The sequence below is a fragment of the Chinchilla lanigera genome, unplaced genomic scaffold, assembly GCF_000276665.1.
Source record: "Chinchilla lanigera isolate Chin_1 unplaced genomic scaffold, ChiLan1.0 scaffold00080, whole genome shotgun sequence".
Lineage (NCBI taxonomy): Eukaryota > Metazoa > Chordata > Mammalia > Rodentia > Chinchillidae > Chinchilla > Chinchilla lanigera.
The window spans coordinates 7,862,235-7,880,377 of NW_004955481.1; the positions used below are offsets into that span (position 1 = coordinate 7,862,235).

Here is an 18,143-nt window from a genome sequence, read left to right on the forward strand (position 1 = left end):
CAGGACAGAACACAGGACCTGCCCAGCTGACTTCTTCCAGGTGGCGCTGTAGCTCCTCCCAGCTCCTGTGGGTGACAGGTGAGCTTGCCTGGAAGACTGAGGCAGGGAGGTGGAGGGAATCCCTCCTCGGCCGGCATGTGCGTGGTCTCCTCTATCTGCAGAGGGAGCCTTTCAGCTAGGGAATGGTGTATCTGTTCTACCTATGAAGGAGTGAATACCCTGCCGCCCAGGACACCACAGGTGACAGGGACAGCTGTGGGCTTTCATCAGAGGCCATCTGGCCTGAAGCTAGTAGGGCTCTTCTTGGTATACCATCCTCCTGTATGGGAACAAAAGCTGCTTTGTGCTCTCTCTTTGCTCCGCCCTTAATTCCTTATTAGCAGCTGAGATGCCAGTTATAGTGACCCAGGTGGAATGGTTAAATGCTCTTCTTTGCCAGTTTGCCTTTGGTTCAGGCTTCCTGATGAAATTCACTGGCTTGTGGCTCCGTCTGAGCATCAGGCCAGTAACATTCATCAGCGCTGGTTTCTCCTTTCTGGGCTCTCCATAGAAGTGCAAGATCTTTTTTTTTTTTTCTGTCCTTTAGAAATGCTAAAGTTAAAATCCTCCGCAATTTCTTTCCTAATTATTTCCCAAAAACTTATTTTCAGAGAGGTAAAGAGCTGAAAGTTTTCCCTCTTTCTCATAACAATTTGGATGCCATGTTTCCTTTTCTTCTCTGTGTTCTAGGAAGCTCAGAGGCAATTTTAGCATTATTAATTAAAGGGACACAAATTTATTGTCCTTCAGTTAGTTCTGTGTGTCAGAAGTCAGATAGAACTAACTGTAAGACAATAACGTCAAGGTGGGCTAACGTCAAGGTGTTGGGAGGGTGAGTACTTTCCGGGAGGCTCTCGTGAAGAATTCATTTCTTTGCTTTTCCAGCTTCTGGAGGCCACCCCATATTCACTGGACACCCACATTCCTCCATCTTCAAAGTCAAAAGAATTGCATCTCTGCTCGGGGAGGGACACTGACTTTAGGAAGCGCATGTTTAGATTGGTCTCGCCCTGATCATCTTTGCCTCATGAAGGTGGTAACCTTAATCATCTTGGCAAAGTTCTTTTGACTGAGCCTGTTTTAAAGTTCAGTAGTTCTAATCTCAGATTACTAAAAAATTACTGGTTATTAATGAATGATGTAGTTCAGAATTCAGCTATGGGACTGCTCGCTTCAGGGATGGTTACAAAGGAAAACAATTGGTGGTGATGAACTCCAGGTCCAAAACAAGGATTTCTTTCAATGAACGGAAGGTCTGATATAAGCATGGATTAACAACCATTAAATGCAACATGTTCCTGGTGCATAGTAGGTCCTCAGCCAATATGACTTTTGATTCCCTCCCTTTATATGCCAGCACAGCAGGCAGTTGATGCTTGCAGTTTGTAATCCATTTTTATACCCTAGCCTCATTTTATCCTTATAACAGCTACCGGTTTTGTTTTAAAGATAATGAAAGTGAATAAAAGGGGTTTAACCAATTTGTAAAGGTCACACAGTAAGTGAATATAGGAGCCTGAAGTAGAGGCCAAGAGCCCTGGGTCCAACCCCAATCATCCCTCTCTGGTACAACACCAAACTCCTGCCCAACCCCGCGCCCGCCCCACACTTCTGCCTCTGACGTGCCGACTAACTCGAACGACACGGCTATACGCATTGTTAGTCTGACAACAGAAGTGCCAGTAGACACACATTTACTTCCTGGCTAATAGACTTTTGCCTCTCTTGAAAGAGTGCTAGACATTTGGATCCAAGAAGGGAAGCATCTGGATGACAGCAATAGACATCTGGATGTTTAAACATGTACCACACCAGGATGTAAGAACAGCAAGGACCCAGCGATCTGAACACTAAACTCTTAAGAGGTCAGGGTGGCAAACAATTGGCAAACATAGTGAACCCCAGGGTGAGTGTTCTCCTAACATCTGGACACTTCTGGACAGTGGGATGCTGCTTTGGTTGCTGGGCTGAGTGCTTTTATCTGGCTTCTAAATGTTCAGTAGTCAAGTAACGGAGTCTTCCCAGAACCATGCCCCTCTGGATCCTAGTGGAGTGGGTGATGAGTTTCCGTTCGGGTAGGGAGTGCAAAGAAGGCCTGGCACCCACCTGGCATGTGGACCATTCGGCAGTTGCAGTTCTCCACAATGTAGCGGGTCTCACAGTCAATGCGACAGGCGGTGATACTGTAAACAGGAAAGAAGTCGAGCCCCATCTCTGAGGATCGGCACTCGCCCCAGGGTGGGGGCAGGTATGTGAGCTGCAAGACAGGAGCGGGGCAGCCGTCAGTCCTGGAGGGTGCTGCTTCTTCCGCCTCCACAGACTCTGCCTCGTTCACCCACCTTTTCAATCAACAAGTACTTACTGACCGTTGATGACAGACCAATCTCAACTCCGCTGACCTTCCAGGCCGACAACTTCTGGGTTTGAGTTTTCTTGTCTTTTATAATCTTCCCCTAAACATCATTCCTCTCAGAGTCTTACCCATGTTGCCTCTTCCCATTTTCACTCTTTGTCATCTCCATTCTCTTGGACTGACCCATTGAAATTCTGCCACCTTGGCTTGGGATATTGAAAACCCAGGCCTAGACGTGCAGAACAAAACCCACAGGCAGATTCAGGATGAAGTGGGTTTAGGTTATTATCTATGATTCTGACCACTCTGTGTATGCTACTGCTCTGGGGGAGATTATAGTCCTATTCTTAGAGGTCCAATGACAACAAATAGGCTTCTAACATCTGCCAGGCATGGTGGCACGTGCCTGTGATCCCAGCACTTTGGGAAGTTGAAGTAGGAAAACTGCAAGTTTGAGCCCAGTGTGGGCAATTTAGTGACTTAGCAAGATTGGTCTTAAAATTAAAGAATTAACAAAAGGGCTGGAGTATAATTTTGTGTGAAGGCCTTAGGTTCAACCCCCAAGTACTGAAGAACCAAACTAAACCAAACCAACATAAAATGAACATCTTTGATATTTGCTGATGAGGATGGAGAGGGTAAGAAATGGGAGAATTCATGGTTGTTGAGCAATTACTACATGTTAAGCCTCAAAGTAAATCCTTCACACTGATTTTGTTTTTTGAGATTAAGGACTAAAATGTACACATGTTAAGAACATAGTTCAAGTCCTGACAAATGTATCCATATGTAACCACTGCACCAATCAAGACATAGGACAATTTTTATCATTCTAGCAAGTTCCTTCCTGTCTCTTTCAATCAGTCCATCTACCACCGAGGCAATCACTGTTATGAATTCTATCCCCACCACTGGGCTTGCCTGTTTTCAAACTTCTTCCAAATGAAAGCTCACATTATTTCTCTTCTGTGTCTGGCTTTTTTCATGCAATGTGATGCTTTTGAGATTTATTTCCAAGGTAGCTACAGAAACATTTACATTTTCTATTTCCTCTTGTGCTAGTTTTGGTAACTTGCATCCCCCTTTGACCCAAGGAACTGGTTTATTTTATTTGTTTTTGAACTTGTTAACATGAAGTTGTCTATAATATTCCTTTACCATTTAAAAATGTCTTTTTTTTTTTTTTTTTTTCCCAGTACCGGGAACCGAACTCATGACCTTGCGCTTGCCAGGCAGACGCTGTGCCGCTGAGCTAAATCCCCAGCCCTGAAAAATGTCTTTTGAAACTGTGGTGATATCTTTGCATGCCTGATGGTGGCAGTTTGTGTTCTGTCTCATTTTCCTCGTTATTGATTTCTAATTTAATTATGCTTGGGTCAGAAAACATACTCCCCATGGTTTTATTTCTTTAACATTTATTGAGATTTGTTTTATGGGTTGGCATATGGTCTATGTCGGTGAATCTTCCATGTACACTTGGAAAGTGTGTACAGTCTATAATTCTTGGCATAGTGTTTCATGACAAACAATTAGATTAAGTCGTTTTATAGTGTTGCTCAAGTGTACATCTTCACCAATTCTTTTCTATTTACTCATCATTTGCTGAGACAGGAGTATTGAAATCTCTAAGACTAAATCTGTCTACTCTTTCAGTTCTGTTAATATTTGCTTTATGTATTTTAAAAACATTATTATTAACATACATGTTTAGTATTTTTATATCTTACTCAAGAATTTATTTTGTTATCATTATAAAATAACCCTCTTTATGTTGTGTAAAGCAGACATGGCAACTTTCTTAGACTGTTTATTTTTTCCACCATTTAATTTTTGTTTTTGTCCATACTTTTACTTTTCACCTACTGAAATTTTTATAAATTTAAAATACAGTCTATTTGAGCGTTGGTTAAAGCAAACAGCTTATTTGAATGCTGTTATTTTATTCTACCTGATAATCTCTGCCTTTTAGGTGGGGGTTGTGCTGTGATATCTGTGTCTTTTAACTGGAGAGTTTGATTTGTGTAGACTTAATGCAGTTCTTGATACGGGTGAAGTTTCTATCTTGCTCTTTGTTTCCTGTCTCCATTTTTATAATCTTCTCTTCTCTTTCTTTTCTTACTGCTTCTGGGTTGAGTATTATTTTAGTAGCTCATTCTATCTCCTTGATTGGCTTTTGATTTATCCATCTTGTATTATTATTTTCAGTTGTTGCTCTAGGATTTACAGTGTTTATCCTTAGCTTATCACAGTCTATCTTAGGTTAATATCATGCCACTTCACAAGTAATTCAGTTTATATTTTTCAGCCATTTATGCTATTGCTGTCATGTACTTTATTTCTACATCTGCTATAAATGTGTAGTGCAGACATGGCAACTTTCTTAGACTGTTTATTTTTTCCAGTTTACATTTTACAGTGTAATGCACTGTAAATATTATTTTTGCCTTGAGCAGCCCGTAGACTTTCAAAGAAGTTAAGAGCAAGAGAACTTGTATTTTATATTTACCCATATGTGTGCCATTTTCAGTGCTCATTATTTTTCCTATAGATATGAATTTTCCTATAGATATGAATTTTCCATTTGATGTCATTTTCCTTTAGGTTTGAGAAGTTCTTTTTATAAAAAATATTTCTTGTAGAATGGGTTTTCTATGGCAAATTTTCATTAGTCTCTACAATGTTGTAACTCTGTCCCTATTTTTGAAACATTTTGAGTGTAGATAGAATGTAAGGTTAAGAGCTTTCTTTTGGCATTTCAAAGATGCTGTTTCTCTATCTTCTGTTTCCTTATTTCTGATGAGAGTCAGTTATAGTTCTCCTGTATGTCTTTCCCCTCCTTACATCTCTGATTTTAAGACTTATTCTGCCTTCGAGTTTCAGGATTTTAACTAAGTCATGTTGTGAGTTTTTGTTTTGTTTTGTTGTGTTTTTTTTTTTGAGACAGGGTCTTGCTATTTAGTTTGGGCTGGCCTTAAAATCCCATTGTAGCCCAGCTGGCCTCAAGCTGGCAGCGATCCTCTTGGCTTAGTCTCCCAAGTGTTGGCATTATAGGCATGTGCCACTGCCCCTGGCTTCTTTGTACTTTCTTTCCTGCTTGAGATTGCTGAGATCATTGATCTCTGGAATGATACTTTTGAACAAACTTGGAAAAATATCAGCCAATATTTCTTTAATTAATTTTCTGTCTTGTTCTGTTTCTCCTCTCTGTGATATCACTTTCTGTATGTTGGGCCCTATAAATTGTTGGGTCTCTGTTTATTTTATCAGTCTTTTTTTCTTTTTGTGTCCCATTTGAATAAGGTCTACTAACTTGTCTTCAGCTGTCATGTTCATTTTTTGTTTTGTATCCAGTGTCTTGTTGATCCCATTCAACAATTTAGAAATTTCAGATTTATATTTCTCACATCTAGAACTCCCATTTAAAAAGAAAAGAATTTCCATATCATGGCTAAAACTCTATCATTACTTACATTTTTTTCACATTATTTAGCATGCTTATCATTGTTATTATGAAGTCGCTATCTTCCAGTTTCAGTGCGGGGTTTATATGTACATCTGTTCTCACAGATTTGTTTTTCTTCTCACATTTTCACTCTTACTTCATGTGTCTGGTAGTTTTTATTATTTATTTATTTTGATACTAGGAATTGAACTCAGTCTTACATATAGTAGGCAAGAGCTCCATAACTGAGTTACATCCCTCACCCTTTTTAAAATTTGAGAAAGTCTTGCCCAGGCAGGCCTCGAATTTGAGATCATCCTGCCTCAGGCTCCTGAGCTGCTGTGACAATAGGCGTGTGCCACCATGCCTTGATTATATCCTAGACATTGTGGGTAAATCTTTATAGTGACACTGGATAGGTTCTTTCCCTCTAATTAGTGTTGGGTTATGTTCTAGGCTGTCAAATTTATGGTGAATCATTTTGATTTTGTGGAGGCATTGTTTCAATCTTTGTTTAAAGGTGAATACATTTTAGTTTTGCCTTTAGTCTTGGGCTATAGCCTTTGGCCTTGGGATGGGATCTTAGCTCTTAAGCAGTGACTCATCCGGGGCTTCAGTGGAAGCTTGTGTTGTTTGTCAAGTCTCTCTCTGGGGAGATGTGAATTGTAGCCCTAAAGATCAGCTGTTGAAGTGACTGCTCAGCTTGTTTAGCTGTTGTTTTTCTCCTAGGGTTCTTGGAGTGCCTTTCCATTTGTATGTGGTACAAGTTCAGTGCTGGATTTTAAGGACATTCATGTAAAAATTTGGGGGCTCCCTTTCTGTGAGTTCCTCCTTTTAAGACTTCCTCTAGAAATTTCCAGACTTTCTGGTAACCCTGGACTCTGATTACTGGCTCCTTGATTTTATGCCTGCTGATTTGTGGTTGAAGTCAGTCCCCAGTATTCCTTTTGAAATGCGAGGACAGGCAAATAAAGGTATATTTCACAAATAGGTTCCCTTTCTTCATGGCTGTGGCTATTTTGAGTCTCTCTCGAGTGCAGTCACATAGTAGCTTAAAATTTTATTTAGAATTTGACTGCTATTTCCAGAAAGATCGGTCTGAAATTAGCTACTGTACTATTACAGCGGACACAGAGTCTCTATACTTTTTTTAATATTCACAGGACTTCCTTGAGTTCTAGAAGGGAAGAGTTGAGTGTTGCTCACCTCCAAGTAGAGAGTTGGTATTCTATGATTTAGAATAGATTGGGTCCCTGTATTCCTCAATACTGGATCCCAAAACAAGCAAAACGGCAGAGGTTAGGGGTCCAAAATTATGTAAATTAACTGGAGGGGGGGTTTCTTTTTCTTCTACTGAAAGGGATCCTCAAAATGGGTGCTTAGCAAATGTAGCCGGGTGGAGCTCTACTGATAAGTTAAACTTTGCTCATGGTCTGCTATTTCCCTTCTTTTCCTTTGCAGAGGTCGTGACTCAGATATCCTGCCTACTGGGCTGTGTCTGGTTCATCATTTGCTTCACCAGCTTCTCCGAAGCCTCACACACAGTAGCAGCTGGAAGAATGACACCGTACACAGCACTGATTCTTGCTTACCAGTGAGTGTTTGAAAGAAGGTTGGAGTATTTGTTTATCCTGGGCAAGCGAAGCCTCAGGGGGACCCTGAAGCACTGTCTTCAAACATCTGAAGGACTGTCTCAGGAAAGAAGAATTAGATTTGTTTTCTGGCATCCCCAGGGAAACTTAGACACAAGAATAGTTGTAAGAGGGAAGTGGGGATGATGGTAATAGTTCTCGATGCTGCAGACACTGTGGTAGGCACGTTATTTTCATTACCTTACTCGGTCCTAGAGCAGCGTACATTCTGCCTCAATATAAAGAAGAAATTCCTAATCCACTAATATAATTCAATAATAAAATTATCATTGTACTCTTGGGAGCGAGTTCTTCATCACCAGGGCTGTTCTCGCAGCAGCTGTACGATTACTTGGCTGGGATAGGAAGAGACAGATTTAAGCGGTGGGTGTACAGTGGGAAGAGACCACCTAAAGTCTCTTAAGCCCCATGTCTAATCAAAGACACTAGCTCTATTATAATTTGAAAATTAGAGACTGCGCATTAACTCCAGAAAGTACCCTGAACTCCAAGCTATGTAGCCCCCAGCTTAGCCTCCAGTCTCCTGATCTGATTAAATAAGATAGGTTCAGTGGTCCCCAGCAGCGAGTAGGTGCTCAGCGAGATCTCGCCTCTTCCCCTAATAAGCTCCTTGCATGGCTTTCTGTCCTTTCATTCATTCAACAAACAGCCCAGTCCTACCTTTGTTCTCTTTACAATTTGGCTTTAGAGACAGAACAACAACAACAACCCACAAAAAACTCCGCCTCTTTTGGCTTTAGTTATGTTATGTTTCTTATAGTAAAGATTCCTGCCCAATTAAGACATCCAAGGCAAGATCTACCTGTCTGGGGACTGAGAGAGAGCTCTGTGTGGAGGAGGTGCTGGTGTGCGACAAAGTTGTGGGTGGATGAACTAGTCCGGGTAGAGAGGAGGGACTCCCGGGCTGGAGCCTGGAGCCTTGCATTTACTTGACAGCTCGTCCTGCCCCGCTCTCCTCGGTGCCCTGGAACTGGGGGCTTGATAATTGCTTAAATTTATGAACCGAGTAAGGAGCTCAGAGCGTTTATGATTGAATACTTCAGTGCTCGCCTTTCATTGTTTTAGTGTCTCGAGGCTTTTCACGATCTCCGTTTTCATTTTATACAGAAAAGCTGATGCTTGCGAATACTCTGCCTCGGGCAGCCTTGTGTCCTTCCTCAACTGCCGACTTCCCCGCTTCTTGGGGAGCCAGGGTCCTGAGGCGCACCAGCAGGTGGCGCTGCCGCCAGCACAGCGGCTCCAGATGCTCTCTGCCCTGCGGGAGTCCCGCCAATCTCCCACACCCTGGCCAAGTTCCCTTGCGTCTGTAGCCCACTGTCTGAAGCCCTGACTTGGATGCTGCTGTGAAGACACGCAGAGGACAGTGCCCCTGCTTAAGAATCGGTCACTTTGGTTCTTGGGGGCGGAGGTAGCACGTGAGACAAAGAGAAACCTCAGTCAGCTCACCTGAAGTTCACCTGATGCCCATGGGCTGTGTTGCTATGTCAGCCACTTGGGCTCCTGTTTCAAGCACCGGACCTGTACTCCCTGGACCGAATCCCTCTAGGCTCCAGGATACTCCTGAAAGCCCCTTCCCAGGGTTGGGTCAGGGTCCTCGCCTCGTTTGGCCTGGCCTGGCTTCTTCTTATTCTTTCTTACTCACCCAGTAACTGAGACCTTGGCTTGTCTTCTGGGAGTGGCCTTGTTAAGAACGCATGCTTTGTTGATCTACATTTTCCAGGCTAAGCTGGTTTTGAATCCTGGCTCTGCTACTTAAATTGGGGGACCTGGAGCAAGTGGCTGGGCCTTGCTGACCTTTTTATCATGAGCATCAATCCTGAGATGCTGAGTACTTCACAGAGGGGCTGTGAGTGCTGAACTTGATAGGTGTGGGTGTAATCCAGCTGTTGCCTCTGGCTGACATCTCTTGGTCCCTGTTCTGTGTCATAAGACCCCACATAGAACTCAGCTCCTTACTGAGTTGTCCAGGAAGACCATTTGCAAGGCCTGAGAACACAGGGAAGGGGCCGAGGGGGCCGGAGTAGGAGTCTATAACAGAGAGAAACAAAACCTTTGAGTGGAAAAGGAAGAAATGGATTCTGCTCCTTCCCCTTGCCTGGTCCTGGCCCTTCTCCATCTTTCTCTCCCCTTCTCTATCCTTTCTTCTCTCTCCTCAAATGCTTTCCTACTCTTTCTAGGAGCAGACTCAAGATATGCCTAAGCAGTTTCACAGTCCTTGGAAGTCTTGGCTCGTGGCCACATCCTTTCTCACACTCTCACCTTACCGTGGTATTTTCCCAAGGAAAGGTGGTTCCCTCCCAAAGAGGGATGCTAGAGCATGTTAAGTTATTTTTTTCTGCCCCGTTGTATAACAAGATGGAACATCTCCAAGAGCGCCTGAAGCATAGTGGGTGGTGAATAAACTGAAGCTGTGGTCTCCCAGTGCATTGTTACCTCCCACCCATGTCCCTGCCTGGGAGGATGGGCTCAGGGAGTACAGAGAGTGGAGGCCAGGGCACCCTGGCCATACCTTCGCATCAGTGATGCGGAAATGCATTCCGATGGCCTGTAACACACTTGTTTTATGCGGCGGCCTGTGGGTTTCTATTTTGGGAACCCTCTCTGCACGTTACTGACTGGAAACAGCATTCAGCAGTGTGGACCATGTCTTCATGGCTGTGTAGCAATGAGCTGTGGACCAAGTGAGTTCGTGAGAAGAGCACCATTGGGGCAGGAGTGGAACCTCTCCGAGCCTTACTTATCTGCTCTGTAAAATCGGGACTGCAGAGTTGCTAAACTCTTCTGCGTCTTCATAGTCTTTGACTTTCTGCGTTTCACTTATTGCAGTCCAGGGCGTGGGGTGGTAAGTGGGTGGGCTGCTCTCAGATGATTTGTCTGGTTAAATATTTGGCTCAAAACATGTTTTCTTCCCTTTCTCTGTCTGGAAAAATGGATCAAGACAAGGCCAGCGTGACCCTGGTGCAGAGCCAGCAGCAAGTCTTCGCTCTGGGAAAAACTGCCTTGAGGGTGGAGGGAAAAAAAAAATCCCCTTTGTGGTCTGTCTCTCAGAGAAAATAGTCAAAGGGTGTTCAGCTCGCCCAGCAAGGCTCCCATTGAAGGGGAAGTGCTCAGCCTGGGGGAGGTGGCCTCTGGGGGCGCAGGGAGTAGCAGTGGGCAAGAGTCGGGGCTGAGATTTTGATGGGGTCCTCAGAAGGGCTTTGGTAGTCCAGTCAGCCCAGTGGTCTAGCCTCACTGAACAAGCACTTCAAAAACCCCCAGGTTACATCCGGCACCAGGCTGGCCTCCAGGGCTAGAGAGGAGAGTGAAATGAGGTATCTGCATTTGAGGAACTCCTGTTCACCTGTGCTCCTCCTGCCCCCATTTTGAGGCATGTCCCCCATCCCTGGGGCCTTTTGTCACCTTTGTTCCCAGCCCACTGAGTGGAGGGGTAGTAGGAGAGACACTACCCGTGATCTCCATGAGTTCTGTATTGAGGTTAGCTCAGTATTGCGTCCGAGCTGATACCTGGACTGGATGATGAGCAGGGTTTTGTTGTGTAACTTTGAATGTGACATTCAACCCCTCAGTCCCAACTGTCAGGGACCCTGGGCTCTGAGAGGACCCAGGTTCTGGGGTCAGGTGGCTCTCCAAGTGTCCCCTGTTTCTAGGCATGCTTTTTCCCCCACCTCTTTTCTCCAGCTTCCACTACAAGTACAAACTCCATCTTGCCCACCCAGGCAGAGGAGAAATCAGAGCCTGCTTTTTGAACCGTAATTTTCATTTGATGTTTTTATTGCATCCTGCCGAGTGATTTAAGTGTGTTCGCAAATGATTATATTGCGCTCCTTTTAAACAATTCCAAAATCAAATAAAACAGTAAAACCAAATCCACCAACCAGCTGGTAGCAGAGGCCGTGATGGGTTCTCAGGGGAGATGTATCCTTGCCAGCAGCACAGAAGCACTGAGGCCTCCTTCTCCCTGTCCTTGCCCTGCTTTGGGAATACTCGACCCACAAGGGATGGGGTCAGGAATAAGCAAGTCACCCTAAAGAGACTGAGCAATCATAGCACTTGTGGGCTGGTGTGCACCCACTGTGTGCCTGACCCATGATAGGTATTTTGGTGGCGCTGGGGATCGAACCCAGGACCTTGTGCATGCAAGGCAAGGACTCTACCACTGAGCCACATCCCCAGTCCTCCCCGTGATAGGTATTTTTAAGAATATCATTTCTTTTAATCCTCACAGTGGCTCAGTGAAATTAGGTACTATTTGTCTTAATGACGACTGTAGACAAACTGATGGTGGAAACATAGTTTGTATTTATTGAACTCTTACTAGGTGCCAGGCGCTGTTCTAAGATTTTACTAGCAGGGACTCATTGATTTCCCTAACAGCCTTTGGGAATCAGTGCTTTTATTATCTCCGTTTTATATCTGGTGAGACTGGTGCCCAGAGAGGTTAAGTGACATTGGTCATGTGGGTAGCAGGTGGCAGAGTTGAGATTAAGACCCAGCTCTTTATGCTTTTCACAACTATCTTATATCCTTGCCTAAAAGAATATATCACAACAAGGCAGCACTAGGGGAAGCAGGGTTGTTGCTATGAGGATGGACAGATGCTGGTGCAGAGATTAGAGAGACGGGAATGTGTGTTCCTCAGACTCCAACACAGGAGCTGTTGGAAAGATTCACTGGACAGGTTGGCCCTACAACTCCTCACTTGTTAAGTATGATTATCGCCATTTCACAGGTGAGCAAACGTCGGTGACTTCCCTACCATCACATTGCTAAGAAATGGCAGAGGCAGGACTCAAACCCAGGCCTGTGTGACTCCATCCTAATCTGGCTCTGCTGCTCCCCATGTCCCAACAAGGGGCTGTGGTATCTTTTTTGGCATCTGGGTGCAGGATAGGTAACTCTGAGGTGTAGTACAGTGTAGGTGGTGCTCTATAAGGCATAACAAGGGACAGCTCCCAGTCCCCAAATCCTGGCTGTAGGACTTACATCACCAGTCAGAGATAGGGCCCTAGCACTGCCACTTGATTGAAAGTGGAACTGAGAGGAAATGTTTCATTTTGAGAGGGTTCATATTCAGAAGCCATCAAACCCCACATTGCTAAATATTTGCACAGAACTGGCAAAACTTGCTACATACAATATAAATGCAGAATGTGCTTAATAGGATTTCCCTGCAAGAACAGCAGCCATAACCTGCTCTCTAGTGAAGGTGCGTCCCTGATTGGCATTTGGACCAATCAGACCAATGTGTCACCCAATCAGAATCCAGGCAAACTCTGCCTCTGCCCCGAAGTCCCCCACGGTTGTTTGTTGTACTGGCAGGAAACTAAGTAACAGTAGTAGCTGATGTCGCATTTTAACCAGCAACAAAAATCAATTTAAAAAGCAAATTATCCATGATTTGTGACTAATAATAAAATAATAGCTTATATTCATTTCAAAAATGTCTATGAGTGGGAGGGAAAGTGACAAGAGCAGAAGTTGTGAATTGGTTATCCAAAAAAGCAGAGGAGTGCTTTGTTGAAAGACTACAACTAGTCTCATTCAAACGTGACTTCCACCTTGGTCCTTGCTGGCTCTGTGTATGCCTCTGAAGCTCTATAACAATCCTTCCAGGGCTGATGTCATAGGGACAGGGACAGGGGCAACCTTGGCAGCTTTATTTTAACCCAACCATCCATCTCCCCATGCATCCATCTACTCACCTACCTATCCACCCATCTATCCATCCACTCACCTGCATAGCCAACCATTCGTCCATCCTTCTGAATGGGAAAAACTGTACCAGAGAAATTTTTTTTTTAAACTTTGATATTTTGAAACTGCCTAGCTCTGTAACTGCTTCATGGCTTCATAATTACTTTCTTGACCCCTGTAGCCATGAGAGGGTAACCGAACACACACGATACTTGATTGTACTTGTAACTGATGGTCATTAACCTAGCCCTGTGACCAATTATCTCACCCAGCTAGCTAATCAGAACTGCCAGGTTGCTCTGTCTTGCCTTTGTACCTGTGGCTTGTGTATCATATAAAAGTCCTAGATCACCAGAGATTGGGGCCTGATATTCTAGGAATGATTCTGATCAGGGCCCATTGATGTAAATAAATCTGCCTCCAAATCCTGGGTGTTGCTTTGGTGTTTCTGCTTGCTGTTGTACTTCCACCCACTCGCCCACCTATGTGTCCATCCATCCATCCATCCATCCATCCATCCATCCATCCGTCTGTCCGTCCTTCTTATCTACCCACCCACCTACCTTCCACATGTCCAGGAAACATGTAAGCACCTGATCAGCTCCAGCAACACTCCTAGGAATTGGGGCTACAAGGATGAATAATGTGTGGTCCTTCTGCCCACAGAAAGTGTAGAAAGAACAAACAAAGCAGGTCCTACGGTGGGGTAATAAAGTACAGGAATAGTGGAGACACCGAGGAGGGCATGGTCAGACCAACATGGTGTGGAGGAGGGCTCAGAGAAGACTTTATGGACTGATGGTCACCTTGGAGCTGAGTCTAAAAAGGCTATGTGGCTCATTTGGTAGGTCAGGAGTGGGAAGCATGATCTGGGTAGAAGAGTGTCCTGCATGGGCAAAGGCACAGAGGCACAAGGAAACCAGGGCCAAAGGGCAGCCTCAGGCCATGCAGCAAGGCTGGCATGTGCATGTCAGGTTGAGGAATAGTGCTCAGTGCCAGGTAAGAGCCCTGACCCAGGAGCAGCTGAGTGATGGACGAATTCTCCCTAATTGTTACTGGGAACCCTGCATGTACAGTGCATATCCATCACCAGTGGCTCTAGTCCCTGCTAAGTTCATGCAAGGCCCTGCCCTCCCCCGCCTGGTGTGGGAGCTTGCTCGGCAGAACATTTCCAGCGTGTCCGTGCATCCCGACAGGCCATTATAATCACATCTTCATAGGGCCACAATTTCTTGGGCAAATGCTGTGGGTACCAGCAGCACGTTCTCAGCAAATTGCCTCAGTGTGTAATTTGTTGGTTCAAAGAGGGAGAGGAAATGGGCTTCAGGAATGCGTGTGGGGACGGGGCCTCATTTGAGGAATGAACCTGGGCCTCACATGCCTGCCAGCCTGATTTGGATACTTACTCAGGACCTGTCACCTCCTGGAGCTCAGCTTTCTTTAGTCCCCAGGCCAGGCTCTTGCCTGAAGTGTGCCTTTATCTTTCCCTACCCAGGGCCAGGCAGCCCCCTCCCGCTGTCCATGCTGTCAGGACTCTCCTGACATGGTGCTGGGGGTCCCAAGTCCTCCATGTTCCTTCTCTGAGAAGCACTTTCAGCTCTGTAAGCTGGAAAGTGGCAATTCAGATTCCAAACTGCATCTCTGCTCTGTATTTTCCTTCTTCCCCCACCACCCCCTCTTTCTCCTTTCCTGCTTGGATTTCCATCTTTCTAGGGAAATCTTGCAGTCCAACTTATACCTTCTAGCATCATCAAGTGAACAATCCAGAAGAGGTCAGTAAGAGTGACCCCTCTCCATGCTAAACTGGACCACCTCAGAGCTGCTGCTGCTGCTGGGTACAGCTGTGTGGGGTGTGTACTGCACAACTGCAGGCTCATCTACTCCCATAGACTAAGGTATGAATGATGCTCCAGAGAGCACCCTGGGCAGCCTTGAGCAGTTCATTTGCCTGCACTGCGGCCCCATCTGGCTTCACTCTGCTCCTTGGCTCATGGTCTATCTTCAATTTCTGTCATCCCACTCCTTCCCTTAAAATACATCCCATTTACATGGCAATGGAGACATTCCCATAGGAGTGGGAGGGACGGGGGTTGGCGGTAGCATCAGGAGTGTTTGTGGGGGGACAGACAAACCTCCATTCACAATCTCTTTTGGAGTGGGGGCCATTTATTGCTTTTTTTTCAATGGGTACATTTGAAATGCAAATTGGATCCAGGTTGAGAAGTTCACTAGTGGGTTTTCTTAAAGTGGAGGCTACCTCAGTGCATTTGCTCCAGTTTTGGCTTTATTTCCATTCAAAATCCACTCTCTGTACATGAGTGGGTTGAGGGGGTTCATTGGCTTGGGTGGCTCCTGGCAGGCTGGGAATGTGAGTAGGTGGGTGGGATGTGTGTGTGTGTGCATGTGTGTATGTGTGTTGCAAGGCTGGACTCAGGACAAGCCTGCTCAGCTCTGGCCTCTGCAACTCTCCTTCTCTCAGCCAGAGCCCTCCTCTCCCTTCTGACCCCAGCCCTGCACAACCTGCTGAAGGGATCTGGAGCTGGGCAGGACTGTATTGAGCATCGAACTTCAAGACTTAGCCTGAAGAAAGAAACAAGGAGAAGTGAGCTGAGCCTCCAGACTGGCAGCAGCTGTTATGGTCCCGCCTCCAGCAGCTTCAGCTAATCCTCAGGGTCGTTCTCCAGATAGGGGTTGGAGGCTCCCCTGAGCTGCAGCCATAGCCCAGGGACAGCACCACGCCTGGTAAGCCATCCAGAATGAGCCCAGTTGCCTTCTTTCTCCAGGACGGTGCTGGGCAGCAGGAGCCTGGCTAAGTTCCTTCCCTGTGCTTGCAACAGGGTGTGATTCAGGCTCCGCTGCATCCCTCTGAGCCCTGCTGGCCTGGCAGGGAGGCTCTGTGTGCACAGAGCACTTGCCATAAAACTCATCTTTTATTGCTGCCTCCCTGTAGCTTTTCAGTGGGGGGGATGGTGGACTTGGACGGGCATAAAACGTGTGTGGCTTCTACAGGATTCTGTGAGGGTGAAATACGGCATCGAAAATTAATCCTCTGAGCCCCTTCACCCTCAGATGGGAACGCAAGTGCTCAGGGCTCCCGCTTTGTAGTGAGGCTACTTCCCGGTTCTGCTGTTTATTACACCACACTGTGTTCCACAAATCCCCACATAATTAATTTTCACAGGGGGCTCCTGAGAGTTTGAGAACCCATCTATCACTCTCTGTTAGTCCTGCGGACTGTGGTTCCCCTGCCCTCTCCCTAGAAATGCTGCAGTCCTTGGCATCTCAGGCTTGGTTTCTTACACAGATCAGAGCTACTTTATAACCTTGGAAAACCTTTCTTTTCCATTAAATGATTCCAATTTTATGTGGTTTAGCTGGTGATCTTGTGTGGGTCCTAATGTTTATTTTTTTGTGCGTGCATGCGTGCGTGCGTGCATGTGTGTGTGTGGTGCTGGGATCAAATCCAGGGCCCCACACATGCTGGACAAGTACTCTACCCTCAGGCTATACCCTCAACCTTTTCCATTTTGAGACAGGGTCTTGGTCAGTTGCCCAGGCTGGCCTTGAACTTGTGATCCTCACATCCCAACTTCCTCATCACTATCACTAATAATGCCTCAGCATTATTTTTTAAACCTGCAGAGGTGCCACCATGAAACTGTTTTAAGGGGAGTTGGACAGACACCATCTATTCATAGATCTTGAATTCTTTGACCCTTAGGAAAGACTGCCCTGGAAAGATCAATATTCAGTACCAACTTCTGGGCTGTGAGGTATGACTGCAGAGTGACTGTCAATTCCATCTGAGAGGGAAGGTCTGGTCCTACGTGTTTTCTCCCAGGTTACTACTTGGTCCTGCTTGTTGGGCCCCAGATGGACATGAGCTTTTACTTTCTCAGTAGGGGCCCAATAGGGTGAGATCAGTGACCACAGAGGACAGCACATGGCCACATGGAAGAGATGGCTTAGGGATCGTTAAGAAGAAAGGAGTAGACCATATGTCATGTGATGCTAGGAAAAGGGCAGGGACTTCAGAATCGGGCAACTGTGGATTCTACTTCCCAGCTCCACTTCTTTATCTGCAGACACCAGTACCACCCCCAACCCCGGTCTGCTGTGGAGACTAACAAGAATGGTCTTCAACAGTGCTAACACGGTGGAACGTGGGTCAGCTCCGGGGCGGGTAGTGTGATGTGGTCCAAAGCCTGGACTGTTGCCTCAGGCAGGCCTGGGTATGGGTTCCAGATTCTTTACTTACTGACCTAATTTCCCCATCTATAAATTGGAAATAACAGCAGATAGAGCTCATTGCCGTGAAAATCCTATTTCATCAGTCAGAATGCACATTTTTTTTACACCCTAACACATCTGTAATGCCTTACCCTCAACAGGCTCTTAGCATTGTGTTATAGTTGAACTGGTAATTTTTTTGGCTTTCATAGTTGTCATTGTTGTCTTAGATTTCATGAAACGTGGAAAATGAGCTCATGATTGCAAAGGGCATATTGAACAGATGCTCAGTGAATGGCAACAGTTGCTATTATTTCCTGTTGGGTCATGGGCAAGTTTTAAACATCTTTGAGCCTCAGTGTCCTCACGGTCATGATGACTTCTACCTCATAGGGGTAGGGGAAGTAGTAAACAAGGTGAGGATCGTAGCATCCACCATAACATTTTGCGTAGGACAGGGGGTCTAGAGAAGTTCTGCTCCACCTTGGGGAATGCACCCAGGGAAAACTGCCCCTTTGTGAAATTTTGGCACCAGGTGTATGCGGTAGAAAGAAAAGGGAGGGGATTCCTCTTGAGCTCTTGCACTTTGCTGAACAATGCTCATTTTGCTCACTGATCCCCCCTGGTGGTCACAAAAGATCGGGCATGATTTCTGATCCAGATGTTAAGGAAGGAAATGGTAGTAGGCAAGCTTACTGGGCTTGAAGACCTGGACTGGAAGCCCAGCCTGGAG

General features: G+C 45.6%; 1 protein-coding gene and 1 non-coding gene across 2 annotated transcripts in view; both read right to left on the reverse strand.

Annotated features, from left to right (window-relative positions):
• Asic2 (acid sensing (proton gated) ion channel 2) overlaps positions 1-18,143 on the reverse strand; it is a gene marked incomplete at its 5' end in the record, with an annotated part of 242,526 nt that overhangs the window by 11,505 nt on the left and 212,878 nt on the right. Inside the window, 1 exon segment of the mRNA XM_005402835.2 lies at positions 2,146-2,296. Coding sequence (XP_005402892.2) covers positions 2,146-2,296 — 151 coding nt within the window.
• On the reverse strand, positions 11,586-11,657 carry Trnaa-ugc. Its single transcript has one exon. It is a non-coding gene; the product is annotated as a tRNA-Ala (tRNA).